Source organism: Sylvia atricapilla, chromosome 14 (genome assembly GCF_009819655.1).
Source record: "Sylvia atricapilla isolate bSylAtr1 chromosome 14, bSylAtr1.pri, whole genome shotgun sequence".
NCBI lineage: Eukaryota > Metazoa > Chordata > Aves > Passeriformes > Sylviidae > Sylvia > Sylvia atricapilla.
Genome location: NC_089153.1, coordinates 662078 through 688915, shown reverse-complemented (window position 1 = coordinate 688915; position 26838 = coordinate 662078). Strand labels below are relative to the sequence as shown.

Here is a 26838-nt window from a genome sequence, read left to right as displayed (position 1 = left end):
TGTTCTAACAGTGAAAGCATTAGGGCCATGGCAGTATTTCAAGGAGAAAAAAAGGCACCCATAAAACCTTTCTCACTCTTAGAAATCAACTGGGTGTCTCCTCTTGGAGGTACTAACACAGCAAATCTCCAGCTGCTCCCAATCCTCCACCCCAGCACTCCTCTGAACTTTCCCCAAATCCTTCCCACATGAATCAATCCAAAGACAAAGCTGGCAAAGCCTTGCAGCTCCCACTAACCAATTCCACCATTGTATCCTTCTCCTGTGCTTGTCTCCAGGTGCCCCAGGAGAGCAGCTCCCAGTAATGCCCTGGGACAGGGGCTGTTGAGTGACCTCCCGTGCTTAGTTGGCATGAGGCATCACCTGTACAGCTGCCCAGCTCCTCCTGGAGCAGTGTGGAGTTACCCTGCTTAGCACTGCTCATTTTTCTCTAGGCTTGCAAGGTTTGGAGATTGGTTCAGATAAGCATCCTCAAGCTTGCATGCTTATCTGCACCATCTCCCAAACAGCTTTGATCTACAGGATTTGGCTGCAGCTCTCAAAGTTATCTTGGGAAAGCTTATTCTGGGGAGAGTCATTCTCCTGATTAAAAAGAAAAAGCTTTCTTAGTGGCTTTGAGCATTTCCAGCCCTGGCTGTAACCGGGGAGTGTAGCCATGTCTGCACACAGAGAGAAGGAAAAGCCAAGTGAGCTTCTCTTGAAAACTCCACTTGGGCTCCATGCCATTCCAGCTAAAATCTGAGGTCAGATATTTCATCTTGCTTCTTTTCCCCACTTTCTGTTTGTAGGGCACTTTACATCACCCATGTCCTGTGCAGAATCCCTGGAAGGAAAGCTGGCTGGACTGACCAGGGAAACAGTTCCTGGATGAGCTGGGCGAATCATGCAGGACAAAGGAGAGGGATTTGTCTGGCTGAGGGCAAGTTTTAAAAGGCACAATTTTGAATTAAACAGCTGAAAGCAAGAGCCCCTCTAAAAGCTCTAATGAAGGAAACACAAGCCACACGTAAGTGTGTGTTAATGCAGTCAGATACTCATTTTCCAGTTTACTTTCTGCTTGGCCACAACTTTAGGAAATATTTCTTGGACAGAAAAGGATTAAATGTGCTGCTCTTGAAAAACACCAGCATGGATTCCATCACACTCGGCCCTCCACCACTGCACTGAGACTCTTCCTCGTAACAACAACCAGGGAGGAAGAGGAAGATAGAACTGAGGACCAGGAAGAACTAGAGAATTGGCAATGAAGTTTACAGTGGGGAACTGCCCTGAACATTTCTTGTTGGCCTCGCACAAAGGATAAATATGCATTAAAAAACCACTACTCAGGGAGGGGAAAGAAGTGTGAACAGCAAAAATATGTACATACGTTTTAAATAATTTTTTAATTGTTGAGGCAGTAATACTTGGTTCATGGAACTGCAATATACAGAGAGGTGAAATAAATAGCTTATATATATATAATATATATAATATAGCTGGTTTTAAAATATTCCCTTATCATTGGTGTACTAGGTCATCTTGTAGTCACTTGACTGTAGTTAGCAGCATTCTCCAGAAGTGAGCAGGATGCAGGATCACGGAGCCGTGACTCCCTATGTCGTCAGGAGGGTTACAGAGGATCGGTGCGCCAAGAGCTCCACGGGCCTCATCCCTGCAGCTCACACCGCCTGTCCTGGCCGGCGGGCAGCAGGCAATAAATAGATTACTGCCAACCGGCACTTGGCGGGGCAGGGTCTCAGTAACTTTGGGAAAGAACTTTGGTTTTCTTTGGTTTTATTTATTTATTTTTAATAATTTTTTTTTTCTCCTCTGGGGATATGCTTGAGAAGTTGTCCTTTCCAAAAAAAAAGCAAAATAAGCACCTGTGTGTCATCAACAACAAGAAGTCAATTTAAATAGAGCAGTTCATTTCATTTTTCAAGTCACAATAAATCCCGAACAGCTTTCCCCAGCATTTGCCATCTAGTCTTTTATTAATTTTTTTTAATTTTTATTTTTTTAAAACACAATGTACAAAAATAGAGCTTCTTCCTTATTTTTAATGTAAAAATATTCCTCTGGTGCAGTTTTTTTTTTTTTTTTTCTTTTTGTGGTTTCTTATTGTGACACTTTTTTTTGTCTATTTTTAGCTGGGGTTGGTGGGTCGTATCCTCTTAGTCCTCTTGGTGACTGTTGTGTACTTGAAAGGTTTCTGTATCTCCATTTGCCCCTTTGGGTATCTCTTCATAAAGTGTACATCTTGCTGGTTTTCCCGGGTCTTGGGCCCTTTCCGTGGCCTCCCTTTTTTGGTGAATCCAACATACCAGCCTGAATATTTCGCAGACATCAGTGCCGTGTAGTTGTTTTCTAGGACTTTTTCAATAAAGACACACTCCTTACTGGTGCCATCAGGCTGAAAAAGAAAAAAAAGGAAAAGAAAAAAATATAATCCAAATGCAAGCTCAGTGACCAAAACCCAATTTGGCATAAATAAAAACATCACATCTGGACTTCTTTTTTGATTCAAACATTGTTAATAAGAGCCATAACAAGCATCAGCTGAAATAGAATTTTTTTTTAAAGCATAAAAGCGTGAGGTCATAATTTCTTTTTTTTAAATGCTCTTATCCAAGGGGAGAAAAAATTTTCAAAGACAACAGTTAAGTTCATCCAGTCCAGCGCCTTCAACTGCAAGCAAAGTAAGACATCCAGCTTTGCTTTTTTCCATTAGGGAGAGAGGATGAATTGAACTTGTGCCAGGAAAACATCATACTTAGTCAGAAAATGCCAAATTCCAGAATCTCATGTGGCCCAAACAACAGCAATTCCCCTTCTACCCCTCACTTCTGATGTTTTCTGAAGTACCTTATGGGTTTTCACCCACAGCTACCCAAATCTCACTAAAATAATTACAAGCCTCAGTCCAAGCCTGCATAGGAGTTTGAAAACTCTCCCCCATGTGATTCCAGGGCAACCACTGGCAGATGGACCACACGTGGTGCCCCAGGGGTCCTGGAGCCACTGGGGTCTCTGGCCCCACTCCAGTCCCTGGGACCCTGGAGAGCCCTGAAGCCAAACTGGTTTCAGCTCAGCCTGGAGATCAAGACTACCAAACCCAGAACTGGGCTCTGAACACAGCAGAACAGGGATCTCTGCATTCAGGACTCTCACATAGCACAGGCAGCACTGGAGGGAGTGACAGCATCACACAACTGCATCTTCAAGTACTTAAGCACAAAGAAAATTCTTCTCACCCATAACCTTCTGCCAGAAAGCATTTTGCCCTTTAACTGCTGATTACTAGTGCTGTACCTAGAATGCCACATGTCATGTGCACCCACACTTTGATTTATGCATCAGAAGATATTCAGGATAAGTAGATATAAACCACTGCACATGACTTCATTTAATGCTCAGCAAAGCCAAAGGAAGGATTTCTATCATAGCCCAATTCAGCTTCCCACTGAAATCAAATGAGTTTTTTTAGAACTGCAGGCCTACATCTGCTATTAAACCCTGCTAACACCCAAACTAAACACTGTCAGACCCTCTCAGTCTTTAGCCATCACATTCTGAGGGGGCAGGGAAGCCACAGCAGGGTGAGTTACTCAGCCCCCAGCCCCAGCTCTGCTCAGAGGCTCCTCTGGGCACAAGGCTGGGGCGAGGAGGGGAGCCCTGCATGGTCTCCATCCCTTCCCTAAGGACAGCTCAACCCCGCCCTTCCAGGGGAGTCATCCTAAAACGTGCTGCACAATCCCTGTGCAGTTTGCTGCAGTTTGTGGGAAGGGCAGGGGATCGTGGAACACGAGGGAACCCCTCTGGGCCACTCTGCACAGGCCTCCCTGCACTCCAAACAGCCACAACATGGGACCCATCAGGCACCAGAACTCAAACTGAAGGCAGAAACAGAGGAAAGTGAAGATGACTGGTCATCACCAGCCCCCAGGGCCAGCCATTCCTCCAGGACTCAATGCCTTTAGCAGAGCTTTGGTTCCACCCGTGTGACAGAAGGTGATGTTTGCCCTGAAGTCAGCACTGCACCCCCCTGCCTCAAGGCTTTCAGCACCAGGGAAGGTCTCATTAAGAGGGCAAATTCTGGCAACTTTTGCAACAATTCTGCTAATCCAGGGCCTGCACAAGAGCTTTGACGTAGGACCAGCAGTCTCCATCCTGGATAGGCACAAAGGTCCTCATTTTACCATCCACAACTGGAAGCTCACAAACACTTTAATGAACAGCAGAACTGGGCAAAACTCAGTGGTTCCAGTTCCTGGGGGTGTCATTCTCTGAGTCCTGCGTTTGATCAAAGCCACATGAGTGGCAAAGGGGGAAATCAGTCAACACCACAGGGTTCCACCAGATTTCAATGGGAAGCCATAAAACCAGCTCCAGGTTTCTCAGGGTTCAGCCCACTACAAACCCTTCCCCAGTGAGTGGAGAATTTCTAAACAATACCATGGCTGGGATTCAAATCCACCCAAACCCAGGTGCCTGTGAACCGACCGGATCCATACCGCAGGGGGAGCAGGTAATTGGAAGGGCTGTTCCCCCCATGCTTGTGGAAAGGGACTGGATTTGAGCCCTGACCTTGTTGCTAGGAGAATTAAGGGGTTTTCATGCAATTTGGGAAGTTTCCACTTGTACTGCAATTCCAGTTTTTCACAGAAAATGAAGACTGGAATGAAAAGAAAACATGTGTGTGGGAGGGGGAACTTATTCTATTAATAACAAAGAGGCATTTACTTTTACCTTCAAAATTGCCAACAGAGCCTAAGATGGAGACAGGAGGTGAAGGAATAACAAGGTGCAACTTCAGGCCAACCTCAGGGCTAATTTGAAGTAAACAAGGTACATGAGATAGAATTACTTTGTTCTGGAAGAGGAAGAGCTAAGTGGTTTGATAACATGAAATTACAGCAACATTTACAAGTGCCTAGAGATAAATCAGGATAAGGACCTCACTTCCCCAAACAGAGCATTCCTGTATCTGCTAAGACACGTCACAGACACACAAATGATTTTCAAATACTGACAAGATAATTTTACAGTTTCTTTTATGATCCCCAACAGGATAAATCATTCACACAAGTTACCTACACCATGAAGAGCTGTACCCACAGCAATCTATTAGGGGAAAAATCAATTTGTGAAGGTTTTCAGTAATTTTTAAGCATAGGTGCCCAACATTTAAAATTTAATCAGTTCCCTATTTAAGCCATAGCAAATCACTCCTCGGGTCTGTCACCATCCCCTCACTCCTCCAAAGAGAGGGGTGTGAAAGAGAAGAGGGAGACAGCTTTGGTCAAGCATCATTCCCTGCTCCAGCCACAGGCAAACCCTTCCCCAGGAGCTCCTGGTGCAACTGACCCAAGGCTGCACTCTCCATCACCAATGCCAGGTGGGAGCTGCTGCCAAGCCAAATTTCACACACACTGCACGGGCAGGGATGTGCTCTGCAGAGCACTCAGCCTCCAAAACACCGAGCTTAGTGTTTTCAACTGATTCTTGACAATAAAGAAGTTCTTGAAAGCACCAGAGCTGCACACAGCCACACTGCCATCTGGCCCAGTGTGATGGTCTGGCCACAGGACAGAGGAGGTCCCACATGCAGCCCCACATCCCTGTCCCCTCCATAGCAAGAATGAAGGATTCACGTGCCCCATGTGTGCCCTACTGGCCGCTCCTGCCTTTTGGCCTCACTATCCAACTGGCAGCAGCTCCAGCCACACTCCCTGCTCAGAGCAAGACACAGTAGAGGCATAACCCTGCTCCTGCAAAGGTCTCTGCAAGAAGACCAAATTGTTGGTGTTGGCCCAGGGGCTGCTGCCTGGCGCTGCAACAAGGCTGTGCCACCTTGCAGGTCAGTTCTTTGCAAAGAAATAAATCAGAGCATGTTTTGTTTAAACACACTCCAACAGCTTTGGGAAGATGTGGTATCTGTTAGCCAAATTTCCGATAAATGCTTTACAAAATGCCTGATCTAAATGCCACCTTCCAGGGAAAGCTCTGGGGCGTGGCCCGGGTCTGTGCAGAGGGAAGGAAAAGCACAGCCTGAGCAGCACCAAAGGACGGCTCCAGCAGAGCATCTCCCAGAACAAGGGCTGGGGAGCTGCCCCCTGGCAGTGGGTCAGTGCCCAGTGCCAGGCAGGGACCTGAGCAGTGCCAGAGCTTTTACAGAGCAGGGTTAGAGCAGTAGCACCCAAGGGTTGGAGGAGAGTTTCTGCACCGTGAGCTGGCTCCACCCTGCTTGCAGCTGAGGGCAGCAGAGCAGAGGGGCCGCGCTGAGCCAGGGGGGCTCACCAAGGAGCAGCCCTACATTGTTTGTGCAGAGCATTTGGCGAGGGGCTCTTCAGTCTTAAACGTGAAACATGTTGAACTGACACTAAAGCAGAATTAAGTGCCAAAGCATTTGCTGCTTCTACAATTACACTCCGGAGTGCTTTGGTGCTCCTGCTCTCCTTTTTATGACCCAACTTGGTCTTATTGTAGTTTGGCTTTCTTGTTTTAAGTTCTCCAAATGGAAAGGATCAAAGAGCTCTTTGTTGTTGTAGCAGGAGTGCTCCTCGGATCGAGGCATTTCTGCCATGAACAGCTTGCAGCTCAGGGGGAATTCGCGGCCGCTCTGTGCCACCAGCCCGAGCCAAAGCATCAGCAGGTGCAGCAGCCGCCTCCGCCTTCCCCCCGCAGCCTGCCACGCTGAGCCACCTGAGCACCTCTTTATGGCACACGGAGGCCAGCGAAGGTTTTCTCATTTACGCTCCACAAATCTGGCGCAATGGGCACCGGAAAATCCAAACTTCCCTCGGCTTTCACAGCAACAATGAGCTTGTGCCAGCAGCTCGGGTAACACCTCCAAGTGGGGAGAGAAGCCTCCAGGACAGAAAAGTTTCTCCTTTTGCAAAGATCAGGGCACAAATTAAGCTGTTGTTAGCTAAGCTTAGGTTAAAACACTTTCCCTCCTCAAGTGCTGCTGCAATTAGGAGCTCTCTGGGTAAACGACTGGTGATGTGCTGCAAATAACAACAAATCCCAAATGCCACCAAACACGTCTGTGACAAGCCAGGAATGCTGGCTTGGCACAGGCCACAGCAAGCCTCAGCACTCCAAGTGAGAGGGGGCTGAGTTTCTGTCTAATTATCACCTTTCTGCCAGCTCATCTCCCTGGCTCAAAGTCAAACTGTGCTGACACCAGTCCTGCGTACAATGGAGAGCATCTCCCTCTGCAAGGGAAGCAAGCCTCCACCTCCCAAAAATTCTGGTGCAGGGAAAGCTACCACTCAAGCAAAAGGTTTCCAAGAGCTGCACACACCCAGGCTTTTACAAGAAAAACCACTGAAAATGGACCCTTCCTGCACCCATCCTTCTCTCCTCCACAGACAGACAGACAGACAGGTAGACAGGGTTCCCAAGCACTGGTACCCCACCAGTTTCATGCCACCCCCAGGTATGAGTCACATCCACTGAGTTCAGCAATCATTTCAAAGGGCTGCTGAAAATTCCCTCGGACACTGACACTCTTAGATTCACCCATTGCATTACACAGAAGAAATCCTGGCCCACGTCTCCTAAATTTCACAGCAGTGACAGCAGGGAAGGCTTGGGTTTCCAGGAGCAGCATGGCTCAGCAGTCCCTGTGAGCTGCTCCTGAAGGACACCAAGCTGAGGACCCAAGGCTGGTGCTCCAAGCACCACTGATAAACCCTGACAGCCCAAGAGCTGTTTCTCCAGCAGTGCCCAGCAATGTGTGGCTTTCAGGAAGTTCCTTCTCTGCAGTTTTGCACAAGCTTAGCTCAAAGTCAGAGGGGCAATGGTCAGAGCCTCCTCCAGACTCGCTCCACATGGCTTGGAAAATCCCAGCTGGAAGGAGGCAATACAGGAGCAGTGTTAAGGTCACAGCTTTTAGCACTGCCCCTCTCCCCCTTGACACATATACCTTCTAAATACAGGCCAGAAAACACGACGGGAAGGTGAGCACAGCCCTGCCAGAGCCCACAGTGCCAGGGTGGCAGAACCTGCTCACAGCAGTGAGCCTCAGTGCTCAACCATCCCCTGCACTTTATGGCATTATTGGAACAGATCCATCAGCAGCATCCTGATGCTCAGCATCCTGGATTTATGACAAGGCATCCTGACCACAGAGACACCTCTTGACCCAAATGCACATTCCTGCTCCTAGAGCAGGCTATAAATCAGGGAAGCTGCATCCATAACTGCCAAGAGTCACTCAGCCTCATGCGCGTTTCCTCCAGCTCTCTGCCCTCTGAACCTGCACAATCCTCCGAGGAAAATACTTAGGAGTTGTGATGGGCAGTTCAATAAAAGTGTCTGCCAGCACAGCGGAGAGGTTAATTATGTGTACAGAACATCTAAGTGCATTCACGAGGCAGGGAAGTAACACAAAACCACGTGGAGGAGATGCTCCATGGAGAGCACATCTCCCTCCAGAGGCCCTGTTTCAAAGCAGCCCTGCCCACGTTTGCCCCAGCTGCCCCCCCACACTGGGAACACCCCATCCCTCCCGAAAACAGGCAAAAAAGGGCACGGTCCTGCATGCATGGGTCAAGACATCCAGGCTTGGCAGAGCCCTGTGCCTTTCTGTGCCAGACACAAGCTGCAGGAACCAAGGGGGGAAGAGAACAGTTTAAAGTTTTTCTTTCTTTCTACCTTCCATTCCAAAATTCTCCTTTTCAAAGTCCAGTAACCCTCACATTGCCCTGGGAGAGCTCTCTGTCACAGGATAAACAGGAGGATACAGTTGAAAGAAGTCTCTGTAGGCTGAAGCAGGCAATGCTGGGGTTACACCAGGACAGGCCTCCTCACCTGCTCCTTCCGTCACTGCCACGGCTCCTGCCAACACTGCAGCAGGGTGGCCATGGCCTGAATTAGGGCAGGTGGCTTCAGCTAAAAAGATGCACATTTGCTTGACAGACATTCCTAACTGTATCTCAGAGAGCTGCATGTACTTACTGTTAATGAGGAGAAGTATCAACTGCTTTTTAAATTAACTTTATTAAACCAAAGAAAATTTGGAAAATTTAAGTCAAAACTGCAGGTTTCCTGGAGCAGGAAGCTACTGCTCTTCAGGAGATTCAAATCCCCAGGCAGGTTTCAGATGTGATATCTGAGCAGATCTATGGCATCTCCCATTACCTGCACCTACCAGGTCCAGTTACATGGAAGCTGGGAGGGGCTGCAGATGGTAAGGGACGGGGAGGTGTTTTTACCCCTCTGTACAAAGCACAACCCGTTGCTGAAGGACTTCTCTGGGCTTTGCTGGGAGCTCTTTTCCAGCAGTCACTTCCAGCCTCCACAGGCCAGGCCTGAACTTTCTGTAAAAGCCATCTAAGAAGGCTTAAATTCACATTTCATGTAGGCTTAAATTCAATATATAATTGTAACAAGGTGAGGGTCGCTCTTCTCCCTGGGAACAATTGACAGGACAAGAGGACAGAGACTCAGACTTGGGGGCAGTTCAGGCTGGACATCAGGGGGATTTGTTAAACATGGGAAGGGGCTGCCCATGGAGGTGGAGTCCCCAACCCTGGAGGTGTCCAAGTAAGGCCTGGATGTGGCACTCAGTGCTCTGGGCTGGTGACAAGGTGGGCATCAGGCATAGCTTGGACTCCATGATCTGGGAGGGCTTTTCCAACCTCAGTGATTCTGTGATACAGAGAGTTGTGCCACTATAGGAAACGTTTTCTTAAAAAAATGTTTAAAACGCCAGGTATAGATGATGAGTGGAGCAGGATAACAAGACTAGAACAGTTGCTGACCTCATAGCAAATTCTGGGTCTGTCCCAGACATATTCACATTAAACAACATGCTGACTGTATGTTATAATTTCAAACAAATGCAATCTCATCCAGCCAAGATTCCAGGAGTGACAGCACTTTCCCTGGGGCAAGCTTAAATGGGGGGAATTTAATGGGGGGAACCAAGAAAGGTCATTGCTTGTATGCAGGATTGCATTAGTTCTCTTCATGCCAAGTTATATTACTAAGAAAAGAGAGAAACCCATCATCAAATCAAGGGCCACCAATAAAAAGTGATCAGCCAGATTTGCTACGGTCTGTGAGTGACCAACTTCCATCCCTATGAAACAATGCAAGGCTTGAAACTTGTCCTCCCTCAGGAAAACTTTGTATCCTTGAGTATCCGAAAGACAAGGACAGAGAATCTCAAGAACAAAAATGTATTTAAGCAGGACCTACTTTTCTTTGACCTTAAATATAGTTCTGTAACTGCTATATCAAATTGATTCTATTTTGCTACTTTTGGAGCACAGGCTTTATTCTCTACTACAAAAATAGCCTTTGTTTTCTCACCTCCTCTCCAAAACCAAACTACAAGCCAAGGAGAAACAATCCTTGAGGAGCAGGAGTCCCTTAATGTGATCTCAGCTACAGCCATTTGAGAGAGACAAGGCTGCACTGCTGTGCTCCTTCTTGCAGTTAAATACATCAGTGTATATACTAAGCAGTGCTTAGAAGAAACATCACCCTTATCTTAAGAGATGCTCAAGACCAACAAAAATTGCACTTAGGAGATGAGATGCTCTGAAGGAAGGCAATTAATCCAACTTGATAACTGTCAGCACAAGATGCATTCAGCAGCACACCCTCCCCACCCGGACAAGACAAGGCATGACCAGGGCTCAGGGATCCCCATCAGTAATTTCAATTAACATTAAACCTTAGGCAACTAAAATAGTCCACATGCAGCCACCATGAAACACGGGGACAGGAGGTCAGCAGCTTTATGATGACACTTCCTGAACACAGCAAAGATTAATAAATTATCACACAGCTTTCAAGAAGATGGTTTTCTTCCCTGGAAGAGGATAGACATTTCCAGCCACGGATAAGGAAAAGATTCAGAGGTCAAGGCTTACAAGCTTGGTCTGCAAGTGAACCTTGACTTTGCAAAGCTCAGTCTGAGAGAGAACTGGGGCTTCTTAGAAATATCCAAAGGAAACAGGACATTTCCTAAAGAGGAATCACAATAATCTCTAAATGTGTTACACAGCTCTCTGGTGACCTGACACAGCCAGGACACATAATCCTCACATCCCCAGCAGAGCACCTGCAATCCTTATCACAAAAATAATATAACAAAGATTTTATTTTTTTTTTTATAAAAGACCACTTGCTTTATTTCAAGCAAACACTTGAAGAATTATGGCTGTGCTGAGAAGCTTAATTAACTGAGATGTTCACAGATAGTTAAAAGGTTACTTTGTTATATTGTGGCACCTTAAACTGCCCCAGGACTGGAGGTCTCCCTGTCCAAAGTAGGGCAATGTCCAAAGTTGCTTGGCTTCAGGGTCCAGCGCATGTGTTTATTTAGATGACTTAAACTAAAACAAACTCACAGGAGAGTGAAGACTCAGACTGCAGCTCCAAACGAGATCTGAGTGAGGTCCAGCAAAAGCCATGTCAAGTTTTGCTTTCACATGAGATGCCAAGTCAGAACAGTTTATGGCTGAGCGTGTCACAGAGAGATCCACAAAGCGCGTGCTATTAAACCTGACACCCCGCCAATCCTGCTCATGTTTGTGCTGCATATTCGGCATTCAGAAATTGTTAGGTTTACAAGCCTCTTTCAAGCAACCTGAATACTGTGCAACTCCTGGAAAAATTCTGGAAAAGCATCAAACCCCAGTGAAACATAGAGTTCTGCCCCAAATCCAAGATGCAGTTAGGTGTGGTGTTAAATATACAAGCTGAGGAGGGCAAACACCTCTTCTACTGCACCAGAGTTCCAAACTGCAACCCCAGGGTGTCCCTGCCCTCTCCACACGCCTCCTGGCACCTTTGCAGCACCCCAAGTTGCCAGGATGGCCCTGGCATGGCAGGCACTAGGATGATTTGCACTCAAATGTCACATAGGACTGGGGCACATGGAGGGCACCAGGCTCGAGACTCATCCCAGAGCATCCTTGCCTCAACCCCCAGCCCTGCAGTGAGGAACTGGGTGTCCACCAGCAGCTTTTCAAAGACAGCTTTCAAGAAAGTTTAACGCCATTGTCAACCAAAGCCAACTGATGAAAACCTGCTCCAGGTACAGCAAAAAGGCTTTGGAGAATCCCCTGGTGTCTTCCACCCAGGGAATTCTCCTTCCCTACAAAGGAGGCTGCTGCCGAAGCCCCCACAGCTCCTTCTCCCACGGGGCCAGGGCAGTTTCAGGGGCCAAGAGCACATTTACAGGCCCGGTGGACACCTTCACTCTTTGATGCTGTCAGATTTTTGAGCCAATTTTCCTGACTAAACACACACATGCCTCAAGAAAACCTCTATTTAAAGCTGTAATGTAAACAGCCCCGAATTATTACTATCCCCTAAAGGCTACTGCTGGCAGGCATCAGTGATAAAGCTCTGCCAGGGCAGTCTGGCATCTAGCAACAATTTGTTTGTTGTCCTGCAAAAATACAGAGAGCCTTGCCATATGGTATTAGCAACTTTCTGGTAACATTAAGAAATACATTGGCTTGGAAAGCAGTTATCACACCAGCAAAAATGTGGCGTCTGAGAGGCAGGTCTCTGCTGCAAGTGGCACCAGCACAGTGGTGCTGGGCAGAGCTGGGAGAGGCACTGGTGGCCGGCACAGCTGTGCCACCTCCTGTCCCTTGTACCAATGACATGCCCCTGGCACAGCCAGGCTTTGGCTGGAACAGCTTTTGTTCAGGAGCTGGACTGTGCCTGGGGACCAAAGCTCAGTGCTGCTCGTTGTGAGTGCTGGGAGGGTCCAGTGCTGAAGATGTGGTGCCAGGGGACACTCCCCAGGAGGAACCCAAATTATCTGTCACCGACCTGGAGCTCTGCCTCAGCCACCTGGCTGCCCACAGCTTCCTGCCCTTCACCAAACAGCTTTTCGCCTCTGCTCACATTCAGTTCAGAGAACGGAGGAATAAAATGAAACTCATTAAAATGCTTTTACAAAAATAATGCCCCTGCACTACAATGATTCTGAGAGTGTATGGACACCAGATCACTGAGGATCTTTGAAAGAAGGTGGGAATGTGAAATAACCCTCCCCACAGATACCTGCTGCAGCCTGAGCACCAGCATTGACCAGACTGCCTCATCCCACAGGGGGATGTCAGGGAGCCACAGGGAATTCCCTGGAGACAGTGCTGGGGGTCAGGAGATGCTCTGCTCTGCCGCCTGTGCAGCAACCACCAGCCCTGGTCATGCCCAAAGGAAAGGCAGGCCCTGGCCATCCTTTGATGATTCAGGTTTCACACAGAGCCCTGACTGAAATGCTCTCCTGCCAGAGGATGGGACAGGGCAGGGAAAGGCAATCTCTGCAGCATCCTGCAGTTCCAGAGAGCTGGATATGCTGTAAGGACAGGCTCAGCAAGAGCAGCTGGAGCTCAGCTCAGGTAAGAGCCACCTGCTCAGCCCAGGTTGCTCTTCACTCTGGGAGACTTCAAAGACTTACCCTTGCCAGCCTTCAGCAAACATGAAATCCCCACTCTACTGATGGCCTTATCTCAATGCACAAGATAAGAGAAGCTGAGGCAGAGAGAAAAACCACAGAAGGACTCCCCAGGAGAACCAGTTAGAAGCTCAAGAGCTCCTCCAAAGAGACCATCAGCTCCTCTTTGCCGCTAGCACTGAATTCCTGCCAATATTCAGAGTTGTTGGGTTCTAGATGATTTGACACCTTGTCACAAGTGGGTAAGTCACATCATGCCTCTCCTTGGAAGAAGAACTGTACCTTTGAGTCTTGTTCCCCCCATGTTTTTAAGAAGCCTGAGATAAATAAACAGGTTTAGTAATTTTTTTAAAAAAGACAAGAACGTTTCTCAGCAGCTGGCATTCTTGTTCTGAATTTTTGTATTTTCATCTCTCTCCTTGTAGTATGATTTCACCATAAAGCCTGGAGAAGAGAGGGCTCTAGGAAGAACTTATTGCAGACTTTCAGTATTTAAGAAAGGTTAAAAGAAAGGTGGGGACAGACCTTTTAGCATGACCTGTTGCAGTAACACAAGTAGTAATGGCTTTAACTAAAAGAAGATAAATTTATACCAGATATAAAGAAGAAATTCTTTACTTTGAGGGCACTGGCACAGCGTGCCCAGAGAAGCTCTGGCTGTCCCTGGATCCCTGCCAGTGTCCAAGGCCAGGCTGGGCTGGGCTTGCAGAACCCTGGGATAGTGGAAGGTGTCCCTGCCATGGCAGGGGGTGGAGTGGAATGAGCTTTAAGTTCCCTTCCAACCCAAAAAATTCTGTGACTATTTTTATAATAAAGTTCAGTGGTCCACAGAAAACCTCAGGAAGACCAGAACACTCAGGACCTACAATTTTCATGAGCACCAAAAACCCTATGGGTAAAGAAACATATGGGCAGAAGTAAAAAAAAATAAAATATTTCTTGGGCCTTCTCCAAAACAACACCAAGAATCCACAAAATCACACTCCAGTTTGTTTTCCCCAGGTGCTGCTCACCTGTAACAGAGAAGTCACTGCTGTACAACACATCCCCTGTCTCGTTTTCCAAAGCATCACAGTGTGAGGCCAGTGACCTCAACAGCTGCTGTTACAACACAGCCAGGAGCCTGCCCAAAACAGTCTGAGCCCTTTGGTCACTGCTGGATGTGAACAAGCACACAAGCAACACATGAGAGAGGCAAAGCCCACGAGGTTTGGGGCTCCTGAGCAGGCCCCATTGAGGGCTCTGTTGGGAAACTCTGGTGGAGGCGCAATTATCAGAAATAAAGACACAAAGGCTGCTCTCCATACCCACGGGGGGTTAATCTGTTTCTTTGCAACACAGCCAGCTCCGAGGTGGGGAAAAACCTTGTCCACCTCTGGAGCTCTTGTGTTCATCACCAGCTCCAGCTGAGAACAACAACAATCTGCTCCTGACTGTGGTACCCTTTGTAGGTGATTATGGGACACAAAAGGGACTAAATTTAAAGCGGGTTTTCAACTGGAGAGGGACCCAAAAATGCTGAGTGAGGAGGAGAACAAAGCCAGGTGGTATGTGCTGGTCTGGTCGGGGATTATGCAGTGTAAGGCAATAGGAAAGGAGAAGAGGAAAGGCCCACGTTGGTGCCATGGCTCCTCTCCTGCCAAAGGAACATAGCAGGACAGCCGTGGAACAATCACTTTGCGCACCTCATTCCCCTCCACCCCCAGACTGAACTTAAATATTTGTATAAGCCCAGGTGTACCTTTTATCTCATGTTTTCCTTAGGGCTTACTGGCTGTTTAGAGCATTCATGCTAAAAAGCATTCCCTCAAATTCTTGCCACAAAGAGAGCTCAAACCATGACACTAATTAAAACCACACTCTTTGGTACAAGAAGACATGCTACTGTTTTCTTTTGTTGCTGGTGAGGAGCTGTTAAAGTGGGCGACAGGTCTGGAACATTTTCCTGCCCAGCGCCGTGTTCCCTCCAGCCCAGGTGGGCTGCTTTGGGAACTTGTCATGGGCTGGGGCAGGAGGGCAGCAGTATTTACAAGAACAGACATTTATTTTTTGCAACAGAACATTTGCCAGTTCAACGCCATGAAAAGCACATCGAGGGGGAAGGGCATGGGGAAAAAAGGTTCCTGCTGCCTGAAAGGTGACAAGCTAAAGAACTGTGCTGCCTCACTTCCCAAATCACGGGATGAGCCTTAAATACACACTCTGTACAAATATATGGTATGTTTGGAAAAACTAATGCTGACTTTGCCAGGATGCTCCTGGGCAGAACAGGAAAGGCCGTGGGCTGCCCTGTGCCACTGCTGACCCACCAAGGCTGCTGAAGAAAAAGGTAAGATTTTGTGCTCAATCTATCCCACCTGAATGCTTCTGTGGTCTCCATGACTGGTATCAGCACCTTATAAACATTAACAACATTATCCTTTGTAACATTTCAGGGGGAAATGCTATGATCATATTTAAAGGAGGGAAAATTAAGGCACAAGAAAATCTAAGGTAGGTTTGTGTCCAATGCAACCTTCAAAAGCATCCAAGGTGGTCTAAATCCGGTAAATATAATTTCCCTGTCCAAGACCAAACAATGGGGTCTCATGCAGGGTGATAACACAAGTGCAGGAAGCAGAGAGAATTGGCTGCTTTGCCCCAGCCCTCCCAGAGTGCTGATTTCCACTTCTCCCTGATTTTAAGCAGTGCCCTGGATGCCTCCTGCCTCGACAGGCAGCTCCAAAGCAGGTCAGGCACAGTGCCCGAGCTGGCAGCAAATAACCTGAGCTGAGCCTCCAAAGAGCATCTGCTCCCGAAGGAAACAGAAGGAGAAGAGGGAGGGATCCTCCAGGGACAGCAGTGTCCCAGAGGTGTCACTCCTGAGACCACAACAGTAAATAATTTTTCATCAGAGCCATTTGGTTTTTGTTTGGGAGCATGGCTTTCATTGCCTTGACTCAAAACAAAACTCAGCTTCACTTTTTCACAGCCACAAACATGCAAGTTTTGAACTTCTGGTGGTGCAAAGTGAGGGCAGCAGAGGTTTGAAGGCTGGAATATTCTATTTGATATTTATTTTTTGGTGGCACTTCAGCTTTGCACAACCTCTGCCTGGTTAGCAAGCCTCCAGCTTTTCCAACAATAAAGAAGGACTGTGTGAATTACAAAAACAAGTTAATACACAAAAAATACTACTTCAGCACACAAGGTGGGCTGAACGGGAGAACACAGTGTAATTTGTTACATGCTTCCATTGGGGGGGTACCCCCAAATGTTCAGATTCCAGCCCTGGCTGTGCCATGCCCAGTCCCTGGCTCCTGGCTGGCAGGAAGGAGCTTTCTGCTGCGCAGCACGAACCACCAGCAAGAGCTCTGCTTGCCCTTCTACTCTGAATTTCTCCCAAAAGGAATTCTGGGGGAAATTCATATTTGAATGTCCCCCAAAGAAAGATCAAGTGAGGAAGGTACTATGGAGGTGGTCATGGCACTGGGATGCTGAAGTGACGTCTCACGTGAGGCACAAGCCCGTGCACACCTGCAGCAGCACTGGAGAGCCCTGTGAGGCTGCAGGGCTTGTTTTACAGGCTGGGAGGGCTCAATAGAGCATCAGGAGAGCACTTGCTACAGCAAGAGCTGCCCAGCAAACCCCACATCCCCCGTCCTGCTTCTCATTTGAGGCTGACAGATGAGGCTCAAACATAGTACAGGCTTGAGGAGGCTGCTCAGGGTAACACTCCGGTTACAAATGAATTAATAGGAAACACTTACCTTCCCCACTAGCTTGCCTTTCCTGTTCATGCAAAGGTAGAAATCTGTCTCCTTCCCTTTGATCCGGACTTGACTGCCAAAAGTGTCTGTTTCCACTAGAAGCTGGGCTTAGAAAAGAAGAAGAAAAGAAAGCATTTACCAATGTGGTCCCACAAGCCACAGGGTGCAGAGCTCCCAAGGGCAGTGTCCCACTGAACCATACCACACTGGGGTGCTCTGCAGGGGACAGCCCCAGGGACCACCCAGTGGCCGACCTCAGGGCATGGTGCAGATGCAGGACTGATACCTCTCCACAAACACAGATAACCCTGCATTTAGAGCTGGTTTACTACAGAATAACCAACACACACGTGGGTTCTGTCTGTCACCCCACCACCTCACCAGCAATATTAGCTCAGTGTTAACAGAACCAGAGAATTGCTTATGTTGGAAAAAACTTCTGAGATCATCAAGTCCGACTGTTTCCTCAGCACTGTTGTGGCCACCACTACACCCCATCCACAGGTGTCACATCTACATGGCTTTGAAACACCTGCTGGGATGGTGATGCCACCACTGCCCTGGGGAGCCCATTCCAATGACAGTGCTCTCCCTCACGCTGCAGGAGAGTCCTTGGACGGTAAGAACATAGATTGTATTCTTATGAAAATGAAAGATTAATATGATGAGAAAGAAAATCCTTTCCCCACAGCCAGCAGCCCTCAAACAGTGCACAGAAGTGGTTCAGCCACACACTCCAGTGCAAAACATCACAGTGATCTCCTGAAGATCACCACAACATCTAGCAGGGAGAAATTTGGCACTGCTTGTTCTGTCTGATGCACGCCCACCCTGCACATGTCCTCCATGCCTGGTTGCGCTTCCAGGAGGTCACAAATTTCTTTCTGGCAGTCCAGGCCCAGGTCTCCAGCTCTAGCTGGGAGAAATGTGGCCAATCTCAGTGTCTTGCAGGGTACTGATGCCAGAGCTGCTTTGCAGCAAGAGCCAGGGTAGAGGACAGATTTCTGCTGCATCTCCATAAACCCCCTGCTCTGCCACAGCTGTACCTGCAGAAGGGGCCAGGCTGCCACCCAGACGAGTGGCATGTCATCATAATCATCATCTCAAAAACCCAGACAGATCCAAATCCAGCCTTTTATTCCATCTCTAATCTAAACACAAATTCCAGTCGTGCTCAAGATTCAGATTCCAGGAATTTCCCTAGAGAGGCAGGAACAGGCAGACTGGACATTTTGATTCAGATCCATCTCCAACATGGAGGAGGAGAAAGGAGACATGGTTGAAACACAATGCAAGAATGTGTGAGTGTCAGCAAGTGCAGCTCCACGCTCCTGCTCTGGAAATACTCACGCCTCTAAGTTCTGAGCCCCACTGTAGGAATACAGCTTTTGCCAAACTCTGGAAAATGTTTGATCTGTGCTGCAAAAAGTCACATTCTTTTTTGGCATTCATATCTCAACCTTTAAAGCCCTCTAAGAGCAAATATGTTCATTGTAAGGATTTTCCATGGGGACAGAAATAGGAGGTTTTTTTTCATTTAAACATATTAATATTTTTCCCACTTTTAAAGTCAGTTTTTGGCTTCTGCAGCAGTGCACATATCACAAACCTTTAACTCACAAGGGCCCTAAGCAATTTTCCCCTTAGAGCTCAGTCACATCTCTAAGTTCAGGGGTTTCTGGTTACTAGCTGCTTACAGTTATTTAGATATATTTGTTAAACCTGTTATCATGGGGGATATTTAAATTACAACTTTTTTCTGATAGCAAGTTGGATAAGTCTGCATTACAGCAGAATATTACTTGCAATCATGCACAGATATGGATATTTATGGAAGTTTTTCAGAAACACCTCATGGGTTTAGGTACCTGTGATGGAGAGCAGCGTGAAGCAACAGCTGGGTGCTGCCCACTTTGTCCCTTCACCTGCCAGGGCAGCATCAAACCTGTGACCAGTTCTGTGAGGAAGGGCCCCGAGGCAGAAACAACCCTTCAAAGTATGGATATCAAAGTGAGCCAGCCAGGAGGGGGGTGATGGCACAGGGCCAAGGACAGCTCCTCCAGGGCAGGCTGAGCAGCATGGCTGGAACCCAGTGAGTGCCCACTGCTCGAGGAAGCTCAGGGAGGCTGCTCAGGTGCAATGCAGCACTAATAGACAAAGGAACAGCAAAGGTGAGACTGTCTGCTTTTAAAGAGGTGACTCTGAAAGGGCTTCTCCTCACATGAGCAGAGCATGGAGATCAGCCTCAGAGAGGGTGACCAGCAGCCAGCACACGAGTGAAGGTTGTGGAGCCAGCAAAGCCTGCTCCAGGAGTCACGGCCAATACCCAGAGCACCAAGGAGCTGCCCACAGATGTCCAGGAGCCAAACCACTCAGGCACAAACACTGGTGCAGGGCCACCCAGCACAGGGGTCAGGCAAGAACAGGACAGCAGAGCTCCCTCTGAGCTATGAGGCATTCCCTGTCCACTCCAGCCTGAGAGTAAAAAGCTGCTGAGAATGACTCTGAACATCAGATGCGGGCTCTGGCCAGCCAAAGGAGAAGCTAACACGGACAAAAATCCTCCACCATGAGAACCGTGAGCTGTGGTCCCAGGGGACAATCAGCAGCTCCCACCCCTCTGACGCAGGTCCTCCTGGCAGCCTGTGCTCAGATGGACAAACACGGGGCACACTGGCTCGTGTTCCCCACCCCCTCACTGCAGCCAGTATGAGTAATATCCAAGCTGATTTTAATTTGAAAAATATCACCTTAAAAAGATGCCGGTTCCCTGCTGTGAAAATTAAAACCATCTGGATGTAGTGATTTCAAATAATTAATCTAGGACTCCTTTGGCATCGCTACTAATTAAAATATGATACCTTCCTCCCCCCTTTAAAATAAAAAAAATAACTAAAGTTTAAAGATCTAATAAAATAATGTCATAATTTAGAACTAGATGGAAGTCACCTTTCCTGTGGGCTGCAGAGGTTACAGCAGCACTGGGATCCCTCCCAGGCAAGTGCCACGGTACAGCCCGAGCAGCAGAGGATAGGCAGGCATCCAGTGAGACATTTGTGCTGGCAAACACAGCAGCAGCCATCCCAGGGCCCTGACGGACAGCCCAAACCCCCCGGGACCATCCTGCACCCAGTGCCGAGGAGTGAGCAGAGGGCAGGAGTTTCAGCAGAGGATGTCTGAACCCTGCTGTGCCCTGAGCTGCTCTAGGACAGGCCAAGGCCTCACAGAGGGTCCCCACTTCTGCAAAATCTGAATCTTAAGATGTTGGAAACATCTTATTTCTAGGGACCCCTGACCCCCTTTTCTACAAGAGAGATCCATGCAGCTTTAGGGTGGGTTACAACCCAGCTGGCCTCTGGTCTGCAGCACCTCTGACAGCTGGTGCTTCTTTGTGCAACAGGCATCTCCCTAAACTCTCTCAAGAGCAGGGACAGGAACTTTAAACAACACATCTAAAATCCTCTGGGATGAATCCCAGCCCTGAAGGATGCAACCAGAGTTCCTGGGGGGTGGAGGCTGACCCAGCATGAGGGGCTGTTCCTGTCTCCCACTCCACTCACACACAGGAGGAGAAAAGCTCAGCCACCACCAACACATATTACATTAATTCAAATTGGACTTGGAATGCTGTGCTGTCCTGTGATAAATACACCATGGCACAGTGGAAGTGCCAGGGAAAATCCAATAGAACGTGCAGGAGAGATCAGGTAAAATAAGTGCCATCATGCCAGAGCAGCATCCCCGCAGCACTCTGCTGCTCAGCACACCTGACTTCCAGCCCCATCTGTCCCTGGACACACCACACAGAGATTACCATCTTTATTTTCAAAAGCCCCGTGCTCCAATCTTCAGATCAGGTGTTATTGTTTAAATTCTTTGACAGCTAGATATTCTGATATATTTTCCAGGGGAATAAAAAAGGGAAAAAAAGAGAAAAGATGTCTTTAAAGGGTGAGATCTCCTGCTACATGTTTTGCCTTATTGGCCCATTTAACCTAAACCTTCCTGAAAACTCCCACTGGAAGAGACTGGATTCCTCACAAGTCTAGGTGAAAAGGAATATATATATATATTTATATATATATATATGTTGAAAAGCTATCTACCAGCTAAAAAAACACAAAGTCAGGGACATATGTGAAGGTGGCAGAAAATATGCCAAATTATCTTTCATATATTTTGTGGGAGTGGGAGGACAGGAGCCAGAAAAGCACAGAGAAACGGAGGAGAAAGGGGGCACCTGAGAAGTGTAAGGTTTACAAGTACCAATCACAAAATCCTCAGGTCCAGATAAAGAAAGAGATAACGAGGAATACAAGAAGGATGCAGAAGGACTGGATGCTTCAAGTCTATCCAACCGTTTGGGGATTTTTGCAGGTGAAACTCGTGAAAAGGGAGCCACAGGGAGAAGGAACACAGCTGCTTATACTGTCCATAGGCACCTTGCAGCCAGCCAGATACAACAGATTTCCTGGGGAAAGATTTCTCAGAGGGGACCAAGATTTCTCAGAGGGGACCAAGATTTTGTTGCTTTGGTTGCACTTCTTTTTCTGAAACAGTCAGAGAAACCATTCTCAGACTTGGAACCATCTCTAGTGAATGAAGAGGATGCACTGACACACTGAGGCTGGGAACACAGCACCTGGGGTGGAGGGCAGCTTTCCCAGTTTGTTACCCTGGTGCTGTGAACCAGGACATTCCCATCATTCACAGTGCAGAGATCACATCGGATGGGAAAGTAAAATTCACTCTCTTCTGAGACTGAATTTTCTCCTGGGACTCCCAGCACAGGCAACAGTGCTTAAAATAGTTGAAATTTGTTCAAACACTGCCTACCCCTACCAAAACCATGTGAATCCCTTCCATGATCACAACATAGGAGAGAATGACCCCGTCTCCACAGCCATGATGTAATGATGAGGGAATAACATCAAAATTAGGTAAAGTCTCGAGGGTCTAATGAAGCCTGCAGGCTGTGGCCCACTGAGGGAATCGCTAAGGCTGCATCCCTAAGTTTTGTCTGCACACTTGCATGGTCCTGCAAACTGAATGGTATTTAATAGTTATAATCCACAGAATCCAACTCCCTTCTCAAACATTCAGGTGCAAATTAGGAGTAACCACTCCAATCAGTGAGGCTGGTGCTCAGGAGGGCAGAGCTCTGACCCACATACCAGTGCCCTGAGCTCATCCTGTCTGTCCTGAGCACAGCATATGCACGTCAAACTATTAAAAGGGATGTTTGTGGGGAGGAAGAAAAAGAGCAGCTCTGAGATCCAGGCTCCAGATATTTTCTGTTTTCAGCCACCGCACTGCACAAGGCAGGGAAGTGCTCAGTGTCAGCACAGAGGCTGCCCAGGGAGCAGCTCACAGTCCTGACCCAGGGTTTGAAAGATGCTCTGTTACTCTACGAGGATTTCTGTTCAACGCTGCAGCTTTCACTCAGTCAGCACCGCAACTGCTGCACCTGGGGATAAAGACTTTTTGGGGTGTAAGGCCCTCAGGGCATGAACATATACACGGAAGGCCAAGTCCCCGGGCACGTTTTCCTGCCCCAGCACGAGGTGGGAAGGGAAGCAGGAGCGAGGGCTCTGTGTGAACAAAGGACAGGCTGCAGACACAACTCGCCACCCGCAGAACAGCCTCGGTAGCTCTCAGGAACCAGACAGGTTAAATATTTGCATGGGAGACATCAGAAGAAAATCTGTAATGCAGCAAAGACCTCAAAGGCACTTCCACTACAGCAACCTGATCCTGTAAATACTTCCACACAAAGGGCTTCACACACATCGGAAGTGCCTCGAGTGCTGATAAAGATCCCTACGCGGCTTCAGGGTCCAGCCTCTGCCAGCGCCGGCAAGGTCCCCAGCGCGGGACAGGCCCTGGGACAGCTGTCCCCGGGCTGTGCGCTGAGGGCTGTGCGCTGAGGGCTGAGGGCTGTGCGCTGAGGGCTGTGTGCTGAGGGCTGTGCGCTGAGGGCTGTGCGCTGAGGGCTGAGGGCTGTGCGCTGAGGGCTGAGGGCTGTGCGCTGAGGGCTGTGCGCTCAGGGCTGTGCGCTCAGGGCTGAGGGCTGTGCGCTCAGGGCTGAGGGCTGTGCGCTGAGGGCTGAGGGCTGTGTGCTGAGGGCTGTGCGCTCAGGGCTGAGGGCTGTGCGCTGAGGGCTGAGGGCTGTGTGCTGAGGGCTGTGCGCTCAGGGCTGAGGGCTGTGCGCTGAGGGCTGAGGGCTGTGTGCTGAGGGCTGTGCGCTGAGGGCTGAGGGCTGTGCGCTGAGGGCTGAGGGCTGTGCGCTGAGGGCTGTGTGCTGAGGGCTGAGGGCTGTGCGCTCAGGGCTGTGCACTGCTCACCTGCAGCGGCCCAGGGCCAGCGGCAGGTGCCAAGGGGCAGGAGGCCGGCACGGAGCCCGCCTTCCCCTCCTGGCACGCCTCCCTCGGCCTTCACTCCGCTCCCGCTCCCAAAGCACCACCTCGTATCAGGGAGGCTCGTGTCCCACATCCAGTACTCTGAGCTATCCCTTGGCTCCCCCGGGCTTGTCTGCAGCACACAGGGCCAAGACCTGCAGAAATCTCCGTGCTGGTGCCAAGAACACCAAGCCCGGTGCCCAGCCCAGGCCGCTGGCGCAGGCGGGACAGCTGCGCTGCGGTTAACCCACAGGGTGCACAGCCCCGCATGGTCAGGACAGAAACTATCACTCTCTTGCGGTTTAATATCACTCTCCACTATTTAATAGCTCTCTGCACTATTTAATGTCACTCTTCACTATTTAGAGTATCACTCTCTATTTAAGCCTGACACACCATTCCTAGAAACATGAAATCACAGAATGATTGGGCTGGCAGAGATTTTCAAGCTCAGCCAGTCCTAATCCCTGGGCAAGGACACCTTGCACTAGACTGGGTTGGTCTAAACCCTGTCCAACCCGGCCTGGGCATTACAGAGTTCTTACCTGTAGAGATGCTCAACCAAAAAATTTCTCTACCACTTAAGCAGTGGCTAACAAAACACACCCAGGGGACAATGCTGAGCTGGTGCTCCCCAAGCATCTCAGGGACCATTCTGGGTAGATTCTGCTTCCCCACCCTGTAGGGATGTGTTGTTTGTGCCAGAATGGCACTATCAAGGTAAAAAGGAAGTTCTATAACATAAAAGTCCTCTTCCCGAAACTGCCCAGGCACCTGTAGGAGAACAAAGCTTCCAAGCATAGTCCCAACAAACTCACTCTAGCCACCACATCTTGGGAGCAGCTTAAATGAAAATGTGCTGATTTGAGGTCTTTTATTAGCCTATACAAATGAAAACTGTTTGAGAGTTCAGCAGATATAAGATCAGAATAAATACCAAGGTAAGTCTAAGAGATTTTTGTCCAACTTAAATAAAACTTTAGCAAATCCCTGAATCTGTAGTTCTGTGAAAAACCAACCAACCAACCAACCAACTACACACAGACACCCCCTCTCCCAACCCCTCCCACCTGGGCTATAAGGACCTTATTACTGGCCCAAGCTGGCACTACCCAGAGGCTGGTCATCCCTTAGCCATGTGAAAAATGAATGTAAAATATTGTCATTCTAACATGGAGCCATTTGCACCCTTTTGTACATCTAAGGAAATAGGATTAGGCAGTGGTAAATCAGACTTGACCTCTTGCAGATGTTTTATACATAATTTACCATAAGAGACACCAAAAATATTTTGGCAGTTGCTTCAACAATGGTGAATAAGCTTATCTAGACAAGATTCAGTAAAAGCGGAGGCGGGCAGATTGTGTGCTTTAGAAATGCCTGGGCGGGGAGAGCTGTGAACAAATTCTGCCCTGAACTTCGCCACCTGCACACTTGTCATGACTAAGAAAAAAGCCTGGAAAGAGAAACGTTCAGAATGTTAGCACAGAAATTCCTCTATCTCACCAGGGCGTCCTGCTGCCTCCAAGCACAGCTCAAGTGGACAGTATTCCTACAGAGGCAGGAAAACTGCTTGACAAGCTGCCAGGCTCTGAGTCTGGAATTACTGAAGGATGATCCTCAAAAAAGTTCAGAAGATCTGTTATGCTTGAAAAAGCACCTAAAATGAAAAACAAAGGGCCAAGCCCTGATGTCTTTGATCATTCTCATTTGAATAAACTCCTACTGACACAGTCGAGCCCAACAGACAACGACCTCAGAACATGGCCCTGAGCTCCTCGCTGAAACATGTCCAAAGCACTGGAGTCTCTTGGGTCTGGAAAGAGTGTGAACCTTTCCCATCCCTGCAGAGGGTTAGAATTACTGCAAGAACAAACCCCAATGAAGTTATTTTGACTCTCGTTCCCGGTCTCAGCTGGACCCAATAAAAACACTGATGTACACAAAAATAACAGTAAGAAGAGACTGACCAGCCCGGGAACCCCGTGTGCTCTTTTGTCTCTGCAGAGCTGCTCCGTTTGTGCCCAGGAGCTCAGGACAGAGCATGGGGCCCCTATAGCACTGCCCTCCTCCCTCGGGCAGCTGCTGCCTGGCTGCTCATCCCTAGGGATGAAGTAGGAGTGATGCCAGCACCACCATCTCTTCTGTCCAAGGAGTCCCAAACACATACATCTCTCCCACATCCCAACACCAAGATGGTTTCATACACTCCCGAAATCAGCCTGTCCAAGCTCCACTGTTGTGTTTGTGAGTGCTCCAAAAAGGGGCTAATTGGGAGAAATGTGTAAAGCATCTGCAGTATAGGCTGAATTAAGATTATCAGACATGCCCGACAGACAAAGATGTTAAGTTCTACCAAGCAGGGTTCTTACTCTACACCAATAAAAGCTGAAATTAGAATAATTAATTCTATGGATCAGAATATGTGTGTTTATGCATTTTCTCAAAGGGACTCATTGTAACATTTCCTTCTTGCAGCAAGTGAAAAATATGCTGAAAATAAAGTTGCAGGATGCTCTGGTGTTTTCAGTGGGATTCTTGTGGCTCCAGAATCCAAAGGAGCAGAGGCAGCAGCACAACCTACCAGAAGAAAATTTTCTGGCACATGGGGAATATTCCTCTCTGTTTTAAGATTTTAAGCAGGATTTGGTCTTAGACATGGTCGCACACACAATTTCAAAGATACCTGACTTCTTAACGCTTGTACTGCTCAAGCTCCCTTTTGCCATTATTATTAAATTAAATACAGAAAATCATCACTCCTGAGTCAGAGGATGAAAGAGAGTATCACTATTTGGGGGTAAGGCTTAAAAGACATGGGCAAGGACTGATCTTGTACAGCCCCTAGGGACATCTGGAAACAGCTGCACCCTGAAGAGTGCCTCGGGAAGGACTTTGGAGAAAAGTCCTCTGCACCAGCCCCTATGGAGAGGTTTCTCCCTACAGACGCAGCACAATTCTCACAGCTGTTCTCAGGGCAGAAGCAACAGAAATAACGCAACAACCACCAAAATCAGGTATCACATTAACTCTCCCTTTAGCTGTTTTCACATATTTATTTTTGGAAACATTTATCACAGAATTTCTCTTAAACTGTTACCCCTAGTCCTCAGCGTATTTAAGACTATATACTTCCCTTTTACTGCGTTTTAATTGCATGAGAAGTTTTAAAAGTCTTTTTTTTTTTTTTTCTTTCCTGAAGTCATTTGGGACAAAAGGCATCTGGCACTGGGTATTTAAATAAGACCTGTCAGAACTGTAAAATTAGTTT

General features: G+C 48.1%; 1 protein-coding gene across 2 annotated transcripts in view; it reads right to left on the bottom strand.

Annotated features, from left to right (window-relative positions):
- Positions 1–1354: 1354 nt before the first annotated feature.
- FGF18 (fibroblast growth factor 18) overlaps positions 1355–26838 on the bottom strand; it is a 64278-nt gene continuing 38794 nt past the window's right edge. For both annotated transcript variants that reach the window (XM_066328847.1, XM_066328848.1), the window contains 2 exons: positions 17170–17276; positions 1355–2395 (listed from right to left, as the gene is read on the bottom strand). In XM_066328847.1, the coding sequence (XP_066184944.1) occupies positions 2129–2395; positions 17170–17276 (374 nt within the window). In that variant the 3' untranslated portion in view covers positions 1355–2128. The remainder of the gene's footprint in view (positions 2396–17169; positions 17277–26838) is intronic.